The sequence below is a fragment of the Periophthalmus magnuspinnatus genome, chromosome 19, assembly GCF_009829125.3.
Source record: "Periophthalmus magnuspinnatus isolate fPerMag1 chromosome 19, fPerMag1.2.pri, whole genome shotgun sequence".
Taxonomy (NCBI): domain Eukaryota; kingdom Metazoa; phylum Chordata; class Actinopteri; order Gobiiformes; family Gobiidae; genus Periophthalmus; species Periophthalmus magnuspinnatus.
The window spans coordinates 27,202,671-27,223,088 of NC_047144.1; the positions used below are offsets into that span (position 1 = coordinate 27,202,671).

The 20,418-nt window shown below is 39.2% G+C and overlaps 1 protein-coding gene across 2 annotated transcripts in view; it reads right to left on the reverse strand.

The window, feature by feature from the left end:
• dnah9 (dynein, axonemal, heavy chain 9) overlaps window positions 1-20,418 on the reverse strand; it is a 612,810-nt gene that overhangs the window by 324,440 nt on the left and 267,952 nt on the right. For both annotated transcript variants that reach the window (XM_033984465.1, XM_033984463.1), the window contains exons 53-54: window positions 11,538-11,699; window positions 3,299-3,532 (exon numbers count right to left, since the gene is read on the reverse strand). In XM_033984465.1, the coding sequence (XP_033840356.1) occupies window positions 3,299-3,532; window positions 11,538-11,699 (396 nt within the window). The remainder of the gene's footprint in view (window positions 1-3,298; window positions 3,533-11,537; window positions 11,700-20,418) is intronic.

A 20,418-nucleotide genomic window follows, 5' to 3' on the forward strand; every position in this document is an offset into this window, starting at 1 on the left:
TGTTCTGACTTCCTTTGTGACCTCTTGGATCAGTCATTGCTGTGCTCTTGGGGTCATTTTTGTAGGCCGGCCACTCCTGGGAAGGTTCACCGCTGTACCATGTTTTGTCCATTTGTGGATAATGGCTCTCACCGTGGTTTGCTGGAGTCCCAAAGATTTAGAAATGGCTTTGTAATCTTTTCCAGACTGAGCCATTTCAATAACTTTTTTTTATCTGCTCCTGAATTTTTTTGGATCGCGACATGATGTCTTGGGTTCACTATGGCATACATCACCTTATCAGAAAGGTTTTATTTAAGTGTTCTCTTGATTTGAAAGGTCTGGCAGCAATCAGGCTATGAAATTTAACTCAGCTTTCCACAATAATATTATTAATCACAGTTACATCATTTAACAAGGGAAGCAGTTACTTTTTACACACTGGATCATGTAGGTTTGGATAGTATTTTTCTCTTAATGAAATCATAACAGAAAAGCTGCATTTTATGTTTACTTGGGTTATCTTTGTTTAATGACCTGAAACAGTTAAGTGTCACGCACGTGGAAAAAGAAATCAGCAAGCACGCAAATACTTTTTCACGCAAATACTTTACTCATTTAAAAGGCACAAGAGATGCCTAGACATTTACCAGTTACGTAACAATCTTGGGAGAGTCATAACTGCATGTATTTTGAGTGCTCAAAGGGATTCATCAAACAAGCATAATACAACTAAAGGTATGTTTCAGATGACGGAACAATGTTCATGGGAAGATCTCATACCACAAGATCTTGCAATGTGATTTACAAGAATTTCTTTCTCATGTGTACACAGATTTATTCATTCATTTTCAGAAAAAAATCACAAAGAGCAAAACCATGAACTGAGCCAAGCAGAGTTGTACCACAAGGGATATGCGGATGATCTGGCGCTGATTGTTGTGTGGTTAATTTCCGGCTGGCTAGGCACGGTTAGTGCATTGCTGCCCTCCACTGGTCATTTCGGAGATTTCATATAGATTTATACTGCGTGGCGAATACTCGCCTCAAGGAAAAGGACGCTAAAGCTGCTCTTTCCTAAATTCTGTAATAAACCCCCTTTGTATTAGAAAACAAGTCACCAACTGAGCCCTCTCCTTGGGGGAAGCTCCATGTCCTAATATTGTCCTCAAAGAAAAGTTATTAAGTCCTAACTTAGACAACCCCCTGAACATGTCTCTTCTCCGAGCACTATATAATGGACAGTGCAACATAACATGTACCACAGTCTCAGAAACTCCACACCACTTACAACAACCATCATAATGTTTCCCAATGAGAAATAGCCCACTAGCCAAAACACAGTGGCCTAATCGGAGGCGTGTCAGTTTAATGTCATCCTGGCGTGAGAGAACGGGCCTAGAAGTGTCATCATGTTGAAACAATGTTATACATCTGTCTCCCTTTTGTTTCACCATCCCACTTTTGCTGCCACTGCTTTTTAATACTGGCCCGTATAATTGAACAACACTCCATCCTACCAAGAGGTACTCTGAGTTGTATTTCTGCCTTCTTTAGACTAGCCTTAGCAAGGCTGTCTGCGACATCATTTCCCTCAACATCAACATGAGCTGGAACCCATAAAAAACTCATATCAAAACCAGCTAACTCAAGTTTATACACCATTATTAGAATTTCATTCACCACGTCAGGACGTCCCTTACATCCTTCGCCCCCTTCCAAGGCCATCAGCGCTGACAGTGAATCAGTGCAGATTATTGAACTTTTAACTCCTACTTCCTCCAGCCCTGGCGCTGATTGTCAGGCCCTGGCTGCCTTTATCCTCCCCAGGTGCAGCTGATTGAAGATTAGATGCAGGTGTGCATAGGAGGAGCCCAAATCTCCACCCAGCTCCAGGCTCAGGTACAGAAGGGAGAAGGGAAAAACGGTGCAACAGGCCAGGACAGACTGGGATCATGACACATCAGATACAATACCGCCAAATTAAGTAACAAATAGAGAATAATCGAAACGTGTTACTTTAAGGCCCTACTTGAGTTACGAACAGTTCACGAAGAATTCAGTCAAATAAAGAGGGTCAAGGCCATTAAGGACTTAAAAAACAAAAGTAAAACTTTAAATCAATTATAAAAGAAACTGGAAGCCAATGGAGTGATAAAAGGACTGGGGTGATATGCTGACATTTTGGAGTGTTGGTTAAAAAAAAATGAGCTGCTGCATATTGCTGTAGCTGGAGGATTCTGGGAGAGACTGACATAAAGTGCATTACAATAGTCTATTCTGGAGCTGATAAAAGCATGAGTAGTTCTTTCAAGGTTGGTATGATTAAAAAAAAGTCTCTACTTTAGATAAAAATACACAAATCATAAAAACTCTCACCACAGTCAATCTGTCAAATTGTTGTCAAAAATGACCTTTACAGCCATTTTTAACTTTGATGATAACCAAAATCACAAGACGCACAATCACCAAATAGAACGTAATCAGTTTAGTTCTTATTAAGCAGAACAGGCCACTATCACTGTGCACTTTCAATAATTATGGGGTGTGCTGTGATCAGTTTCCTTTCTTTCTAAAAAAATAAATAAAAAATGACAGAACATTGATATAATAATGATTTTTTTTTTTTTTTTTTAGAAGTGGTCTCACTACAGTATAGTTAGCAAATTTTGGCTCTAAATGCAACGTCAAACATTACATTACATTATACATTTGATAATGTTCACTAATAAGCATGGGCGATATATTGGTTCCAGTATCAGTATCAGCCAATATAGATACATATTCGCTGATATTGGTAGAGGCCAATAACGCCGTTCAATGCCAATATTTGATACTGACACACTGCCCCATTGTGTGAGTCCCCTCTTTGGAATGTCAAATGAGTAAAAATGGAAATAGAGTATTAAATGGCTGTATTTTGACACAAAGATGGAACAAATAATGTTATATTGCAGATAAATATATGTTGTTATTATTTTAACAAAAGTAAAATGTTAGTTAGTGTTCTTTACTTCAACTTAAGATAAAGTTGTGGGCCTTGCTATGGATTTTAAAAGTTCAACATTCGTATTGGCAAATATTGGTTATTGGTATCAGGTAAAAATAAATAAATAAATAAATAAATAATTAAATAATCCATATAGGGCCATCCATATTATACAAGGCTGTGATATTACTCACGTATGGTTGAGTAGTTGTCAGTGGCCAAAACGGCCCTAGATTTTCATAGTCCATGGCTAATGCTAACTCCCCCATTCACTCATTGGAGTCAACATTCTGGAGAAGTCTGTCCCCTGTGCACATTGGAGAGAGATACCTGTGCCGAGGTGGAGTTGAGCTTCTGCAGCCCATTCTCCAGGCGTTCCATCTTGGCACTCAGCTCGCAGCTCTTTTGTTCCAGCAGGCTCCGGTATAGCTTAATCTGCTCCAGGAAGGACTTGGGCGTGGTATAGTTGTAGCGCCTCTCGCTGGCCAGGTACTGTTTGGACGTGTGGTTGACACTGATATGAACGAATGCCATGAATTTGCTCAACGACTCCTTCACTGTGGGCTGGAGAAAGAACCATTTTAATGTTTTTGTTATTTAAATTCCTTAAAAATATCCATATTCTTTATTTAAATGTTCACAAAAAATATATACAGTGGTCCTTCGCTATATCGCGGTTCACCCTTCATGATCTTGCTGTTTCGCAGATTTTTCTAGTGCAATTCTGCATGCATTTTTACAGTTTATGAACGTGTATTGTGCTTTGTGTCCCAACCAGCCAAAGGACTGCAGACCATCGTCAAACAATCTTCATCATGCCGCATCTCCTGTACAGCACAGAATGTGTGGGAGCCAAGTTTAAATCATATATAATAATATATGTACATTTACAGAGTGTTGATATTTTGTTATAAATGCTGTTTTACATGAATAATTTCATATTAAAAAATTTTATATTAGATTTATTTACATGCTACATTTATTTTATTCCATCAATGTTGATGTTAAAATATTATATAGGTTTTACGTAAATATGTTACTGTCACTTCAAGAGCAATAGTGTGCATGAGGAAAAGAGAACATGCTTGGGAAACTGAGTTGAGGCTGCGCATCAAGACAGAGCCACGTGGTTTTCTTACCGTAGCATAGTTTATTTTTGAGAATGACTTGGTTTGATTACTTATGTAAAAAATGATTTTGCAAAGCTGTGAATTAAAATTTTGTAACTCTCCTTTTACACTGGAGTCCAGTGGAAGTTATTTTCTCTTCAATAAAAATACACGAGTAACACCAATGAAAAACACAAAACCAGGCCTCAACCCGCACAGTATGTGCTCAGCCAAATTTACATAAATGTTTGATTGACACTACAGCGGAGCAGCGCCAGGACGAAGAGGCACAGTCAAAGGAACTGTGAAATACATGAGTCTCTATTGATCAGTTAAACAAGAAATGTGAGAAAATGTTAATGCCTGTCTGAGGAAAGCATATAAAGTGTGTGGTGAGAGGTTTTACAACCTTAAAACATATATAATAATTGTAAAAAATAAAGCTGACTACTTGGCGGATTTCGCCTATTGCGGGTTATTTTTTAAACGTAACCCCCGCCATAAACGAAAGACCACTGTAATACAATAAGTAAATAAGTATCCTTCTCCATGTGTTGTATGTGCTAAGATGTGTAACCGTTCCATTAAACAACAGAATTATGAAAACTGAAAACTAAGAAATCTTTAGTTTTAAGATGCACTATAGTATGCAACTTTTCTGGTAGAGGCTCCACACTGCTTGCTTGTTTACATGAAGATGTTATTGCTTAGCCTCAAATGTCCCACATAATGGCTTCAAACTTACCTATTCATGGGTTTCAGACAAACGATTCCTTCCTAATGTGAAAGACTTTGTGAGGACCCATATAGGACCTTTCCTGATTCAAAATTAATTGCTTAATTGCTCACCTGTTGTAGTTCCAACTAAATCATCTCGCTCTGGTCAGATTGTATTAAAACAATGATGAAATTTAATAGTCCATTTAGTTTAATAGAACTTCGGACAGAGTAGTACCTTCAGTAAGCAACACAACCAACCACAAGTACAACGTGCAACAATTACTATAAAATAATAAGTCTGATTGCTCATTTTAGATCTTGATATTTCTAAAAAAAAAAGCCAGTGTGTGTTTAGTTTAATATCCCGAGGAAACTCTTGAGTAAATCATTAAAAAGACGAGTAAGCACATTTGCAGGAGGGCAAGGGTGAAAGTCTCACTTTGGTCTAAGTATTGTGCCCGACTGTTCCAATAAATTGATGGGAATTCGAACTATCTTTCAAGGTCCTTGTAACGATACTTAATAATAAATTCATTAACTATGTTATTATGATGAGGCTATTATTAACCTAATAGTGAATATTTGCCATTTGAACAATGAAAAGGTATTCAGTAAATAGTTTAATTTGTTTACAAATAAGCTATGTGTGCAACTGTACAAAACACTGTTGAACAATGTGAAAATATGGAAACAAATTCAACACGCTCTAAAAACTCCACCCACACCTTTCTATTATTATTATGATTTTAATTAATTTTTTTTTTTAGATTTAGAAAAAAAATCTGTTATCAAAGTGATAAATGTTTTAAACACACTTTAATAGCACACAACCCAGTGTGTCCCATTAATAGAGAAGATTATGGAGCCCCCATAATCCAGACTTCTCTCCACAGATATTATTCTAAAAACACACTGAAGAATAGATGCTTGTTTAACATTCACAATAACATATAAAAGTAAATATTTCTAAAAAAAAACATTTTGTCATGAGGCATGCATCTCCACTCCTGTGTTGCCTCCCTGTGCGCTCTCTCTCCCTCCCCCACCGGCCTGAACCTGGAGCTGGGCGGAGCTCCCGGCTCCTCCCGCGCGCACCTGCTTCCCATCAGGGCAATCATCACCACCTGCCGTGGATAAGAGGAGCTGGGAGAAGACACTCTGTGCCAGATTGTCCGCGTGTCAAACTTGACTATTCTAGCTCCATTTTTGTACTCTTGTTACTTACCTTTTTCGATGCTAATTGGAGCTTACTGCCTCCCAGGTTCCGGTTCTCCCGACCTCTGGTTCTGATCCTGACTCCGCACTCCTGCTCCGGTACAGTCAACTCCTTACCTTCACCTCCTTGTCTCATCCTGGGTCCCGGCTGCTTCATGTCTCCTGTCCTGGCTCCCGCTCTCCGGTCCATCCCGGCTCGGCTTCCTCTGGCTCTGTTCCCAGTCCTGTCTTCGTACCGGTTCTGGCGGTTCCCTGCTCCAGTCTCTGCTCCTCCTGACAGGTTCCTGGGCTCTGGCTCACACCCTGCTCTGTGCTCCTTGTCGGATTAATGACTTCTTGTTTGATTATTCACAAACTGTAAATAAACGTTGTAAATCTGCCCCGAGTTCTGTACCTCTTTGGTCCACCCAACACTGGCGTTTTGACACATTTAAAGATTAAATAGAAGCACTACATCTAATTTTTGCCCCAACTATTTTTTTAAGTGTAAATAAATGAAGAAAAAAAGAAAAATATTATTCAAGCTTTAATCACATTATCACTATAATTTCTTTATTAAAAATACATAGACTGTGATGTCTGTTTAATTATAACTAATGCACAAACAAACGAGCGCGCACACAGCTGAAGCTCACGTGGACGTGCTTAATTTTCACTTTTGTTTGCTCCTTCTGAGGATTAAAAACAAATGCAGCGCTGCGGAGCACGTGCTTTTTGTTTTGTTAACTTACTAGCAGCTTATAAGCGAACTAAGCGGCTGCTTAGGGCCCCGAGGCCTCAAGAGGGCCCCCAATCTGGCAACCTCCCACAATATACATTGCATTTAGTGCGCTCGCAGTACGCGCAACTGATGCATCTCCGCTGTAGCGCAGTAAGTGCACTCTGTAGTGCACACATGATGTATTTGTTTTGACAATCTGGTGACCAACTGAATGACGCTACACCTGATCCTGCGATGATTGGCCAACTTTATTGCAAGCGCGCACGAGTGTGGAATAAACAAATGCATAATGTAACGGTATTGTGCCCGACTGTTCCGAGTTTGTTTTCATCGTCTTCATCATGTCGAAACGAAGCTACCCGTCCGTGTGGAGAAGCGAAAGAAGAAGAGAAGAAACATCAATCTAGAGGTAATGTTGAGTGAATCTTACAAAGAGGTTAATGCAATTGTTAATGTGACAAGTTATGTTATCGTCATTTTAATTCACAATGTCGCCACCCACCGCTATCTCGAGTATGTCAACATGCTATTAGCATGTTGCAACGGAAGGTGTACAGGGGGCGGGGCCCAGCCCAGGGCCAGCGCAGGATGGTGTTGCTGTGTTTGTGAGCGACCATGCAGCCTTCTTCCCAGTAGTGAAAGTGTCATTATGAAACATAACATTTTCATGATCGTGTTTCCTGCCTGTAAATTATGTGTGCAGTATTTTGTTGTTAGCCAGTTAACGGGAAATCTGCTGTTGTGCATCTTTTAACATTAAATCCAGGCTAAGGCCCGCATTGCTGTCAGTGTGTCTCTCTGTCGCTGTGGTGTTTGGTGCTACATTGCTCAGCTAAATTATCGAGAGAGCCTGGGCATGGAGCTAACGGGAAGCACATATTTCACATATGTAGAAGACCTGAGCAGCATAATAAAGCCATGGTTAGTAATAGTCTTATTCAGTGCAATTTATAAACTATATATAACTATTATATAATTACAATCCCTATCCCCAAACATTTCACATTTTACTTGAATGCAGTTTCATAGATACAATACTCATTGCCTATGATCCAGAGGGTGTAAAGTGTGGGGCCATGTGGCTCATGACGGCAGAAACTTTATTTTAAAAGAGTTTAAGGAAATGTTTGATATTTCAGGGTAATGTTTCATAATCTTTCAATTGTTGGATGTTTTATTGAATTTTAATCCATGTTTCAATTCACTTTTTAAGTTGCATAAATGTCATTTATAACCTTATGAATAATAAGGTTAATATTTGGGCTTTTTGCCTCTTCCTGCAAATATTTTTTTTTTCTTTGTATAAACTGTGTCCTTTTTATTGTTATATGAGTGCTAAAAATAAATAACGTAATAGTCACAAATAACGGCAAAGTGCCTGTGATAAAGCCGATAATTATTTCATTTCATCATTATTGCCATTATTCAGGAAGTTGGATTTACATTTAGTCTGTGTGACTGTGTTTTATGTTTTTTCTGCATAGGCTCTTTGCCATTGGAGATGAAGTGACATCCAATTCTCAAGATGCTGCTGAAGATGCTGAAGCTGGTAATGCCTGGTGATAATAACTCATTAATTAGTAATTTATCAGAGTGCACACATTAGTAATTTATTAATATAAATAAATACAATATGGTATTCAACTCATAGCCTAATGTTTTTTGTGATGTCAACACAGTTGCCAATATTGTATTAAATTATCTATACTAATCTATCAACAACTGAATGACTTCAGTCACTTACTCTTGGCAGTTTTATCATATCAAACATAAATATATAAAGGAAAGAGTATATTTAGTGGCTCTTATGTTACAACTGATTTAGTCTAAACAGCTGTTTTTTGTAAAAAAAATATCTATCATATAGCTTTTACAACCTGTACATATATTCTCACTTTAGCCAGTAGGGCCACATTATAATGCACCACCTATTTTGAAACCGGTACTGTGTCTGATTTAAGATTCTTGATGTCTATGGTGCTATTTATACAGCCTGTAATCTGTAAAGATCTGTGCAGTATCAAGATGCAGTGAGGGATTTGTGTTGCTGATGTTGTGAGGGCCCCCAAGGCAAATTCTGCTTAGGGCCCCCTAAAGGCAAGGGCGGGCCCTGCTTACTAGATTTAGATTTTACTGTGGGGTTTCCTGAGTGAAGGAGGATGATTATGGAGCTTTACGCGCACTCATTTGGCTGCATCTTTTCATTTTCAGACTTATTTAATGACAGTGAACTGTGGATACTGTATATATAAATCCTTTGATGTATGTAATGAGTCTCTGCATATTTTTTACCATTCTGTTGTAGCCAGTGCTGTGTTTTTTGGAGTGGTGTGCTGGGGAAACAGCATTACTGTGCGGGACCGTAACAGGCTTGATAAGCTAATCAGGAAGTGTGTGTCAGTGATGGGTGGGAGGGTGGACTCTGTTGGGGAGCTGGTGGAGAAGAGGATGAGGAGTCTGATGCAGACCATCCTCAACAACAGCAGACACCCGCTGCACGAGACTCTGTCAGCTCAGAGAAGCAGCCACAGTACCAGGCTTCTCTCGCTGCACTGTAGAACTGAGAGGTTCAGTAGATCAGCCATTCCTGCTGCTATAAGACTGTATAACAGCTCTTGTTGATCGGGTGCACTTTATTATCTTATCTTTGTATTCTTTGTGATTTTATACCTGTGTGCAATTTGTGTTGTGTCTCTGTTTTGCTGCTGGACAGGTGAATTTCCCTGGCTGGGGATTATGTATGTATGTATGTATGTATGTATGTATGTATGTATGTATGTATGTATGTATGTATGTATGTATGTATGTATGTATGTATGTATGTATGTATGTATGTATGTATGTATGTATGTATGTATGTATGTATGTATGTATGTATGTATGTATGTATGTATGTATGTATGTATGTATGTATGTATGTATGTATGTATGTATGTATGTATGTATGTATGTATGTATGTATGTATGTATGTATGTATGTATGTATGTATGTATGTATGTATGTATGTATGTATGTATGTATGTATGTATGTATGTATGTATGTATGTATGTATGTATGTATGTATGTATGTATGTATGTATGTATGTATGTATGTATGTATGTATGTATGTATGTATGTATGTATGTATGTATGTATGTATGTATGTATGTATGTATGTATGTATGTATGTATGTATGTATGTATGTATGTATGTATGTATGTATGTATGTATGTATGTATGTATGTATGTATGTATGTATGTATGTATGTATGTATGTATGTATGTATGTATGTATGTATGTATGTATGTATGTATGTATGTATGTATGTATGTATGTATGTATGTATGTATGTATGTATGTATGTATGTATGTATGTATGTATGTATGTATGTATGTATGTATGTATGTATGTATGTATGTATGTATGTATGTATGTATGTATGTATGTATGTATGTATGTATGTATGTATGTATGTATGTATGTATGTATGTATGTATGTATGTATGTATGTATGTATGTATGTATGTATGTATGTATGTATGTATGTATGTATGTATGTATGTATGTATGTATGTATGTATGTATGTATGTATGTATGTATGTATGTATGTATGTATGTATGTATGTATGTATGTATGTATGTATGTATGTATGTATGTATGTATGTATGTATGTATGTATGTATGTATGTATGTATGTATGTTTGTATGTATGTATGTATGTATGTATGTATGTATGTATGTATGTATGTATGTATGTATGTATGTATGTATGTATGTATGTATGTATGTATGTATGTATGTATGTATGTATGTATGTATGTATGTATGTATGTATGTATGTATGTATGTATGTATGTATGTATGTATGTATGTATGTATGTATGTATGTATGTATGTATGTATGTATGTATGTATGTATGTATGTATGTATATATCTATGTATCTATGTATGTATGTATCTATGTATCTATGTATGTATGTATCTATGTATCTATCTATCTATCTATCTATCTATCTATCTATCTATCTATCTATCTATCTATCTATCTATCTATCTATCTATCTATCTATCTAATATATAATTAGGTTTTACCATAATTACTATTGTCATAAACCTTAATGCAAGGGCAGGGCGGGACAGTAAGAGGGGAGAGGGGGACACTAGTCAGTAAAGGGGGGCCCGGACCCCCGTCCCCCTCATGATTTCCCCTTATACAGCAGGGCATCCTTTGAATTTAGGCCCAGACTAGTGTCATTCCAGGGGTTAATGGCATTTTCCATGCACCACTCTGAATGCTTGTGTGTGCATACATCCATATGGCGGTTGTCCTTTCTGTGATGGGTAAATCAAACTACTTAAAACTATCATTTATTGACACTGTTCATTGTTGTATTAACACCACCAGATGAAATCTACAGCACTTACAGTGTGCCAGCTTTGGCCTGATAAATGTATGATCAGTCCATATGATCAAATCTGATCATATGTACTATGATCAGATTTGAGTTGTAGTGTTAAATTACGAAATTCTGTGACTGGACTTGATGCAAACTTTTTAACAATATTTCCCATTTAGCATTGTTTTGGGGAATAATTCTGATTTATGGTGTGGTTTCAATATTATTGTTTATTGTCTATAACTACACACTATCACAAGCACACTTTAATATTTGTTATCATGACATGCTTCCTAAAAGATGTATTTCATTTTATTAGAAGAAATCTCATAGAGCTACTTTCTATATGTGGACGTGACAGATGTTATTTTGTTGACATTTAGAGGAGGGTTAGATGGAGCCACTTTAGAGAATGTTACCTGAATGCTGTCTAGATCCTGTAGGAACCTCAGGCTGACCGACTCCAGGGCTTCTTGCGGCCACTCGTGGAACCAGTCAATGGCTGTGCAGTTGACCACAGCAGGGAATTTTCGACCACGCACACGGAGCTTACTGCCCACAGGGGAGAAACACAGCACCACCTGCAGTACACACATAACAGGGCTAAGAATGCAACGCATGTCTATATTGTTTAAAGAGGGAGTATTATGCCAACTTTTTTTGAGCTTTCTAACACATTATAACCCAGTTCCCTCATCAAAAACATGCTTGGAGTTTTATATGTCATCCATGCATGTTTGATCTAATTTAGCAATCTTTGCGTTCAGCTGTAAGATTCTGTGCAATGCTCAGCCCACAAGCCTACGTCTTTTATGCTCCCACACAGCAATTCTCCATAAATATAGAAAAACACAATGTAAAACTTTTCCACATCAAGTTGACAAACCTGTTGTTATATGCAGTATTATGTCAATATGTTGTTTTCAGCAAATATAGCCTATTGCAAAACAGTAAAAGGTGACTAAATGTATTGTTAGCAGTTAATACCCCCCCTTCTCTTTAAAGGTGCACTGTGTATTTTTTCTTCTCTATATGGAAGCCAAGTTACAGGTCAGATCTGTGCAAAGGAGAGCTCCTCAAGATCATTTATAGCAATAAAAATATCACTATGTAGACCAGCAGGCAGCAGAAAACTTACATATAGCACATTTTTAAAAGCCACTACTTGGAATGAATATATGTATTTTTAGAGATGGCTTGATATGGATTTCTTGAGCTGAAACCGATATCAATATATGTCCTGCTGCTGTGGTTGTCAATACCAATATTTAGTTATTAAAATCCATAGTGAGGCCCACAAATGTATTAAGTTTAAGCAATGTGCACAAATTAACTTTTCACTTTTGTTAAATTTATAACAAAATGTAATTATATGAGATATAAACATATTTGTGTAAACACAGCCATATAAATGTAATTATCTTCTATTTAAATTCTGACTCATTAGTCTGTTCAAAACAGCACACAAAGAATAGGGCAGCATTAAAAAAAATAAAAATAAAATACATTTTAAAAAATGGCATTGCCCTAGTTTTTTATGGTTCTTTTAATAAAATTACACAGCAAAAATTTATATCTAATCTGAAAATAACTTTTTTTAGTAGTATTGACAAGGTTTGCAGTGCATTTCCTGTTCATTGGCAAGCAACGTTGGCAAGCGGAGGAACACAGGAGCGTCTGTCACCTGTTGTCCCATAGAGATATAGAAATTAAAAGGACCCATATTCCACTATTTTCTGATTAATGTAATAATGTTGTTTCTTCCTCAAAAACATACCCAAAGATTTGCTGTGTTTCAGTCACACATTTAACAAACTGTTGTGAAAAAATTACAATTCTAGATGAAAAGTAATCCATCTGTGAGGTCTGGTGAGTTCTGAAATACAAAACTCACCAGACTTGTTACAGTAGATACAGACAGGACAGGGCCCAGGCCTGCTTTGGCCACAGATCGGTAGCCCCCCGGCATCCCCAGCAAATCTCCCCCTCAGTCCCCCCGAGCAGCTGAGCGCTATTTATACCAGATTGACAAAGCTGCATACATTTCAAAGCACAGTGACTTTTGTTTCACACCTGTGACATAATCAACTTTTATGCATAAGGACAGATAAGATGACAAAGGCTTTCCTGGAGTATGACAGGCGGCTGGCGGTGGTGGCGGCTGTCCGCTGGGAGATTGAGGATCTGGTCCGGGAGGCTCAATGCACCCAGCCTGATCCAGGTAATGGCCCACCTGGTACTCGCTTTGTTCCAGATCCTGTTTGCTCCAAGGTTCTTGAATGGGTCCCACAGTCGACAAAGACACCAGGGCCTATGCGTTGGCATGCCAAGTGTGTGCCAGGGGCAAAGCCTCCGATTTGCCACCTTCTGTTCTGCTCCAGCCACTACCAGTTCTGAAATGCCCTTGGTCTCACATGGCAGTGGGCTTCGTGACAGGCTTTCCCCTGTCTCAAGGTAACACAGTCATTCTCACAATTGTTGACCGGTTCTCTAAGGCAGCCCATTTCGTCGCTCTACTGAAACTCCCGACTGCCAAGGAGACCGCTGACCACATAACCAACCATGTGTTCCGACTTCATGGAATCCCGGCAGCTATTGTGTCGGACCGAGGAACACAATTTACAGCCCAAGTTTGGTGGTCCTTCTGTGAGGGCTTGGGCACATCGGTGAGTCTTACCTCTGGCTTTCACCCCCAGACCAACAGACAAACTGAGCAGGCTAACCAAGGTGTAGAGACGGCACTACGCTGTGTTGTCTCCTCCAATCCCTCTACCAGGAGCACATTCTTGCCATGGATTGAATATTCCCACAACTCGTTGGTGAGTTCAATTACCGGTCTTTCCCCCTTCCAAGCCTCATTGAGTTACCAGGCTACACTCTTGGAGAGGGACCTGGCAGTACCCTCTGTCCAACACCACCTCCAACGCTGCCACAGGGTCTGGAGAAGAACTAGGGTGGCCCTTCTCCAATCCGGGGCCAGGATTAAGGCAGCCGTGGACAAGCATCATACCCCCTTTCCTCAATATCAACCACGTTAGTCAGTTTGGCTCTCTTCAAAAAATATTCTCCTAAAAAGAGATTCTCAAAAATTCTCTCCTCATTTTTTGGGGCCCTTCAAGATAACTGAAATCATCCCACCCGTTGGCAGTAACTCTCTCCGCATCCACCCTACTTTCCAAACCCATTCGGTTCAGTGAACTACCAGTCTCATGTTTTTGCAATTGCTGCTCTTTTCTAAGTTGGATGTTTTTGCTCCTCATCAGATCCTGCTCTTTGGACCTGCTCAGCTCCTCTGTCTCTGACCCAGCTCACCTTTACCGCTACGGCTTACCTCGTGTCTGACCCCGCAGCCCACGATCTACCCCAGGACTACTGCAAACAACCCCGCTCTCAACTATCTGATCTATCTACTTTCATTTTCACATTCAAAGCTGTAAATAAACATTGCTAAACTGTTCCCAGAGTTCTGTCTCTTTGGTCCCCGTCAGTCGTTATGACAGATAAGAATATTTTCTTAACATGAATATATTTAAATTTCCATCACAATATTCTGTTCAACATTGGGATGTCATGTTGTAATACAGGAAGTGCTCCACTGCTCCACTCTTAGTATTGGCAAATATTGATTACCAGTGACAGCAACAGGACATACAGTGCATCAGGAAAGTATTCACAGCGCTTCATTTTTTTTTCTCCACATTTTGTCATGTTACAGTCTTATTCCAAATTGTATTAAATTCATCTCTTACCTCAAAAATCTACACACAATACCCCATTATGACAATGTGGAAAAAGGGTTTTGTTTTTTTTTTACATTTTTTGAATTTATTAAAAATAGAAAACCAAAAAAAATCCCATTTACATAAGTATTCGCAGCCTTTGCCATGAAGCTCAAAATTGAGCTCAGGTGCATCCTTTTCCCACTGATCATCCTTGAGATGTTTCTACAGCTTAATTAAGTTCACCTGCGGTAAATTCAGTTGATTGGACATGATTTGGAAAGGCACACACCTGTCCCACAGTTGACCGTGCATGTCAGAGCACAAACACCAAGCATGAAGTCAAAGGAATTGTCTGTAGACCTGTGAGACAGGATTGTCTTGAGGCACAAATCTGGGGAAGGATACAGAAAAAATTCTGCTGCTTTGAAGGTCCCAATGAGCACAGTGGCCTCCATTATTCATAAATGAAAGACGTTTGGAACCACCAGGACTCTTCCTAGAGCTGGCGAGACGTCTAAACTGGGGAGAAGGGCCTTAGTCAGGGAGGTGACCAAGAACCCGATGGTCACTCTGTCAGAGCTCCAGTGTTCCTCTGTGGAGAGAGGAGAGCCTTCCAGAAGGACAACCATCTCTGCAACAATCCACCAATCAGGCCTGTATGGTAGTGGCCAGACAAAAGCCACTCCTTAGTAAAAGGAACATGGCAGCCCATCTGGAATTTGCCAAAAGGCACCTGAATGACTTTCAGAGCATGAGAAACAAAATTCTCTGGTCTGATGAGACAAAGATTGAACTCTTTGGTGTGAATGCCAGGTGTCATATATTAATTCCGGAAAGTAGTGGCCTTAAAAAATGTGTGTTGACAATGTAAATGAAAGCAAATGGAGAATTAAGGTTAAAGTGTGTAAGACAAGTTTTGACAACTGTCTAATTTCTACTTAAGTTGGTGCAATAATACCTGTTTAAAATGACAGGAAGTAGACTTTTTTTTTTTTTTTTTAACATTGATAACATCACACTAGGGAGAATTAAAGGGAAAAAATAAGGTGTTTTCTTACATTTTTCATTTGTCAAATAATTTATATGTACATTAGAGTTTTGGACCAGTGTATAACATGGTTCTAGATCAGGAGTCGGCAACCTTTAACAAGCATAGAGCCATTTTCCACGTAAAATAAAACGCTGGGGGCCGCAAATACTTTTTGACATCTAAAATGAAGATAACACTGTATATAATAATAATAATAATGTAACGGAATAATGTAGGTTTTATTTTCATGGACAAGCCTTCTACACGTGGCAGATAAATATAGCAAAAATAACTTAAGTGCATAGAAAAATACAACTCACCACACCATTGCATCAGTGGGAGCCCTGTGCTGATTATGTGATTATGTCTACTCTGCTCCGCAGTTTCTTCCAAAAAAACTCTAATGGCATGTTGTTTAATCCCAGGTGCTTATTCTCCATGTGCCAGAGCAGTTTTGAAGGTTTCATTGCCTCATTTGCTTTTCCCGCATGTCTCACTCTGCGAGTGAGAGTCACCTGTAGAGACAAACCCATATTTTAAGTAGGTATTGTCTGTTAAATTCAGCTTTCTTTTTCTTGGAGTTCGTAGGCTCCTCTTCTGGCTCCTCAGTTGGCCTTTTCCCCTTTGTTAAAAAGCTCTCCAAAGATTGTTGTTTTGGCGCATTTTCACTTGTGGCTCTACTTTTCGTGTCTGAGGTGTTACACGTGATACGTCATCGCGGAGGACAAGAGCAGATAATAAACTTGCCACTACATCAAATAGATTTCTGTGGCGATTTCCAGCATGATTTTCATGATATATCTACGGACGAGCTTATTAGTGTGTCATTAGGGAAGATCCTCCTGCTCCTGACCCTTATGCGCACAGCGTCTGAAAATCAGGGCTCTTTAAGCAGGAGCTGTGTCTGTGAGACGTGAGACGTGAGCAGTGAGCAGTGTTTGTTTTTAACATTGTTCCGTGAGTGTGATGCTTATTTTGAGCAACGAAAAATAAGAAAATATTATTTTATTTTAAGATCATAATAATCTTCCAATTTAAACCACAACAAAAAGAGCTAACATAAATAAAATACACTTCAATTAAATACTTAAAATGTATTTTCCCAAGCCATGCAGAGCCGCAGTATAAGGCTGAAAGAGCAGCATGCGGCTCCGAAGCCGTGGGTTGCCGACCCCTGTCCTAGATAAAGGCTCTTTAAATTGTGACGTTTCTTCTCACAATAATCATCACACTAAAATGTGTTATCCCAACAGAAGACAGAGGCTCCGATTGTACCTGGTACATGGTCAGGAGGTGACTGGAGGAGAGATCATTGATAATGTACACTTCAATCATTAAGCATACGAAGCCCGGAGAGGAAGTGAGTGAATGAGAGGGGCTGGGACGCACATCTGCTAGAGACAGATGCTGCAGACGGACGCAAACACTGACAAGGAGAACAGCTGCCTCGGGTAAAATTGCTCCCACTCTCCATCACTTTTACTCAGAGCTGGCCAAGAGTTAGCTTCTTTTTACTTCAGCTATGGGGAAGGGCAATAAAAAAGAAAGATACTGCGTACTGTAGGGTTGTCTAAAACCTCGAAAATCAGATACTAATCAATACCAAATCTAGTACTGAAACTTGATACTTATTTGACCAGGTATCAATACTAAGAAAGTCACATTCACAGGACAGAAATGACCTTTCCTGAGTAGTTTTAAGATGATCTTGAGCTTGAAGGGTATGTCAAGTAATAAAGCTTTTAAGTTGCATTACAAATACATATATCAAAAATATGGAATGCATATTGATTGAATAAAGTTTCTTAGGGCCATCACATATACATATATATCTTTTGATACTGAAATCATATAAGTTTTGAATATTATTATGTAATCACCATTTTTATACTGAATTTATATATTCTTTGAATGTTGTATCTTTTTGGAGGTTGTCTAACAAGCACCATACTAAAAGTGAACCCCATCTAAACTAGGTCAAAGGTAAAACGTGAATTATGGGAGACAGTTGGTCCCTTGCAGAAACTCCTTTAACCGAGTTAAGGCAACATTGTAGGAGGTGAATCATGTCGCCTGACAGCCACAATGTTTATACTAGAGTGGAGCATCTTGTGATAATACTGAAACTATGCTAAAAGCAATATTGTGTGATATGAATTGGGGAAGGCTGTTGGGGTCTGTAGACGCTCCTTTACAGGGTGGTCGGATGAGACTCAAGGCCGGAAAAATAGACTGGTGCAGCCTGGAGAGATGAGTGAGGCCGAAGGGAGGAACCTGGGCGACAACCTACTCAACATAATATTTGCATATTCATGTTTCATGTTATATTTTTATGTTACGGGGCCAGGGAAAAGCAGACAGACCGCCTGCTGCACACACGAGGGATAGATCATATGACCCCGGGTCCTGTATTAGATTGTAACTGTGAGGGGAATAAACTTTTAAGATTTGAACTGATTGAATCCAGTCGTCATTTTGATAGAACACGCCTAACAATTGGTGAGCCCGACGTGATCAAAACTGACGCCGTAAACAACTGCGCGAGGGGAGTAGGACTCCGCGCGCCTCCGCTTGGACGGGACTTCTCTCCAAGGGCCCGTCAACTCTGAAAGGTGAGCAGAAAGCCTGTTGTGATAAAGAACCGAATTTCTGCTATTGGACATATCAAAATTAAGGAGAGAGGTGCTGCCCAGTGGAGGTGAACATGTATTAAAGGCGCTATTATCGTATAAGAGCGGTCCAGACAAGGTGAGCATATCTATATATATTTTTCTCTTTTAAAAGGTGTTAATATCATAACAAGAGCAGACCCGGGGTCATATGATGTGGTGAACTTTTGTTGAGTTCTGTTGAAGGTTTTTATCTGACAGAGGATGTGTTGAGATTTAGATCTTATGTGTTGCACAACTCGGTGAATTTGGTGTGTTTTGGATTGTTATGCAATTGAGAGTTTTGCCCTGCCTGGTATAATCTTTGAGACGTAGGTATGTTTATGTAGCAACCTGAAAGTGTTTATGTGTTAGAGTCCAGGGTTAGAGTCCCTGGACAAAAGGTCAACGACCTCTATCAGGTTAAAGTCCTGATAGTGAAGCAGGTTAGAGTCCTGCTGACGGGGTTAAAGTCCCTAGTCAAGGTCAACGACCTCTATCAGGTTAAAGTCCTGATAGTGAAGCAGGTTAGAGTCCTGCTGACGGGGTTAGAGTCCCTAGTCAAAAGGTTAACGGCTGCGTTCAGGTTAGAGTCCTGTGACCCACCGTGGACTGCCCGGCGTGGTGACCTGAAAATGTATGTGTTTATGTGATAAGAGAAATTGTGCCCGGAGACGTATAGTCTTTTGAGAACCCAGTAAATCGTGCCGCTCCCCGACAAGGTGAGCTGATTGTGTCTAAGATTTTTTGTGTGATTAAGTGAGTTATACCAGGCAGGTGCAACAGTCTGAGGTGGAATTTTAGTGTAATTGTGTAGGTCTTGTGTCACCGAGTTGAAATAATACAGTACAACATGGACGGAGAGTGTGCATTCTGACTAGACATTTGGACTGTGGGGGCTTGGGGCCCTGGGCCTGGGACCCACTCAGCTGAGCAATATTTGGATAAACTGGCAGGGACAGAACTTCTTCTTTTGGAATCACTGTGGGTGGCTTGGGTCTCTGACTTCTCTTTTTTAGCCTTGGAGTATGGAGTATTGGCTGGAGCAGAGACCGCATAGGCTGCATTTGGGGGAGGAGAAAATAAAGGTGAAAACCTGGGGTCTAGAAGTGTCGAGTCTTTAAAACTGAAATCACACATGTCCCGCTGGAACCCCCACCCCGCACAGACGTCTTGGCCTCTGCGTTGGGTGGACAAGGTCAAATCTGGTGGGACCTCTGTGTGGTGAAAGGTTTGGATCCATACATTATGTTTACACTAACATTTTCATTCCCAATAGTCCAAATTACAGGTGTGTAAATCAGACTTAGAAACGGACAGAATTGACAATGTACAAATATAATTGTACTGCTACTATGACAAAAGAAACATGGACTGACAGACTTGTATTAGACATAGTAAAGTGACAGGAAAGTCTTGTAAAGTAATGGGAAAGTTCTTAAACTGAGCAAGACAGTGTTTAAAGAGTGGGAGAGTTTTTAAAGGGGGCAAACGAGTTGCAGATTGGAGGCATCCTAGGATAAGATATTATACTAAAATATTGTTGTACTATTAGATTATATCATAATATAATTCAGTCTAAAATATGAGGGATTTGTGTAATAACTATCAGTGCTGCTTGTGACTACATTAAAGCTGCAGTTCAGAAAATCTGTAACTATCTCTATCGAGCTAAAGAACGAAATGTGGACACAGAACAAATGAACAGACATAGTTATAAAATACAATCTGAACTCATGATCAAAAATGTCAAACAAAATTGTACCAATGATAAATGATGAATAAATACACTTTATCCCATATTGGTGCCTCTGTGAGTGGTTTAAAATGAAAGCAATTTACCAAATAATGATCCCAGCAATATAATTAAACTTGAGTTTAACCACACCTACATGATACA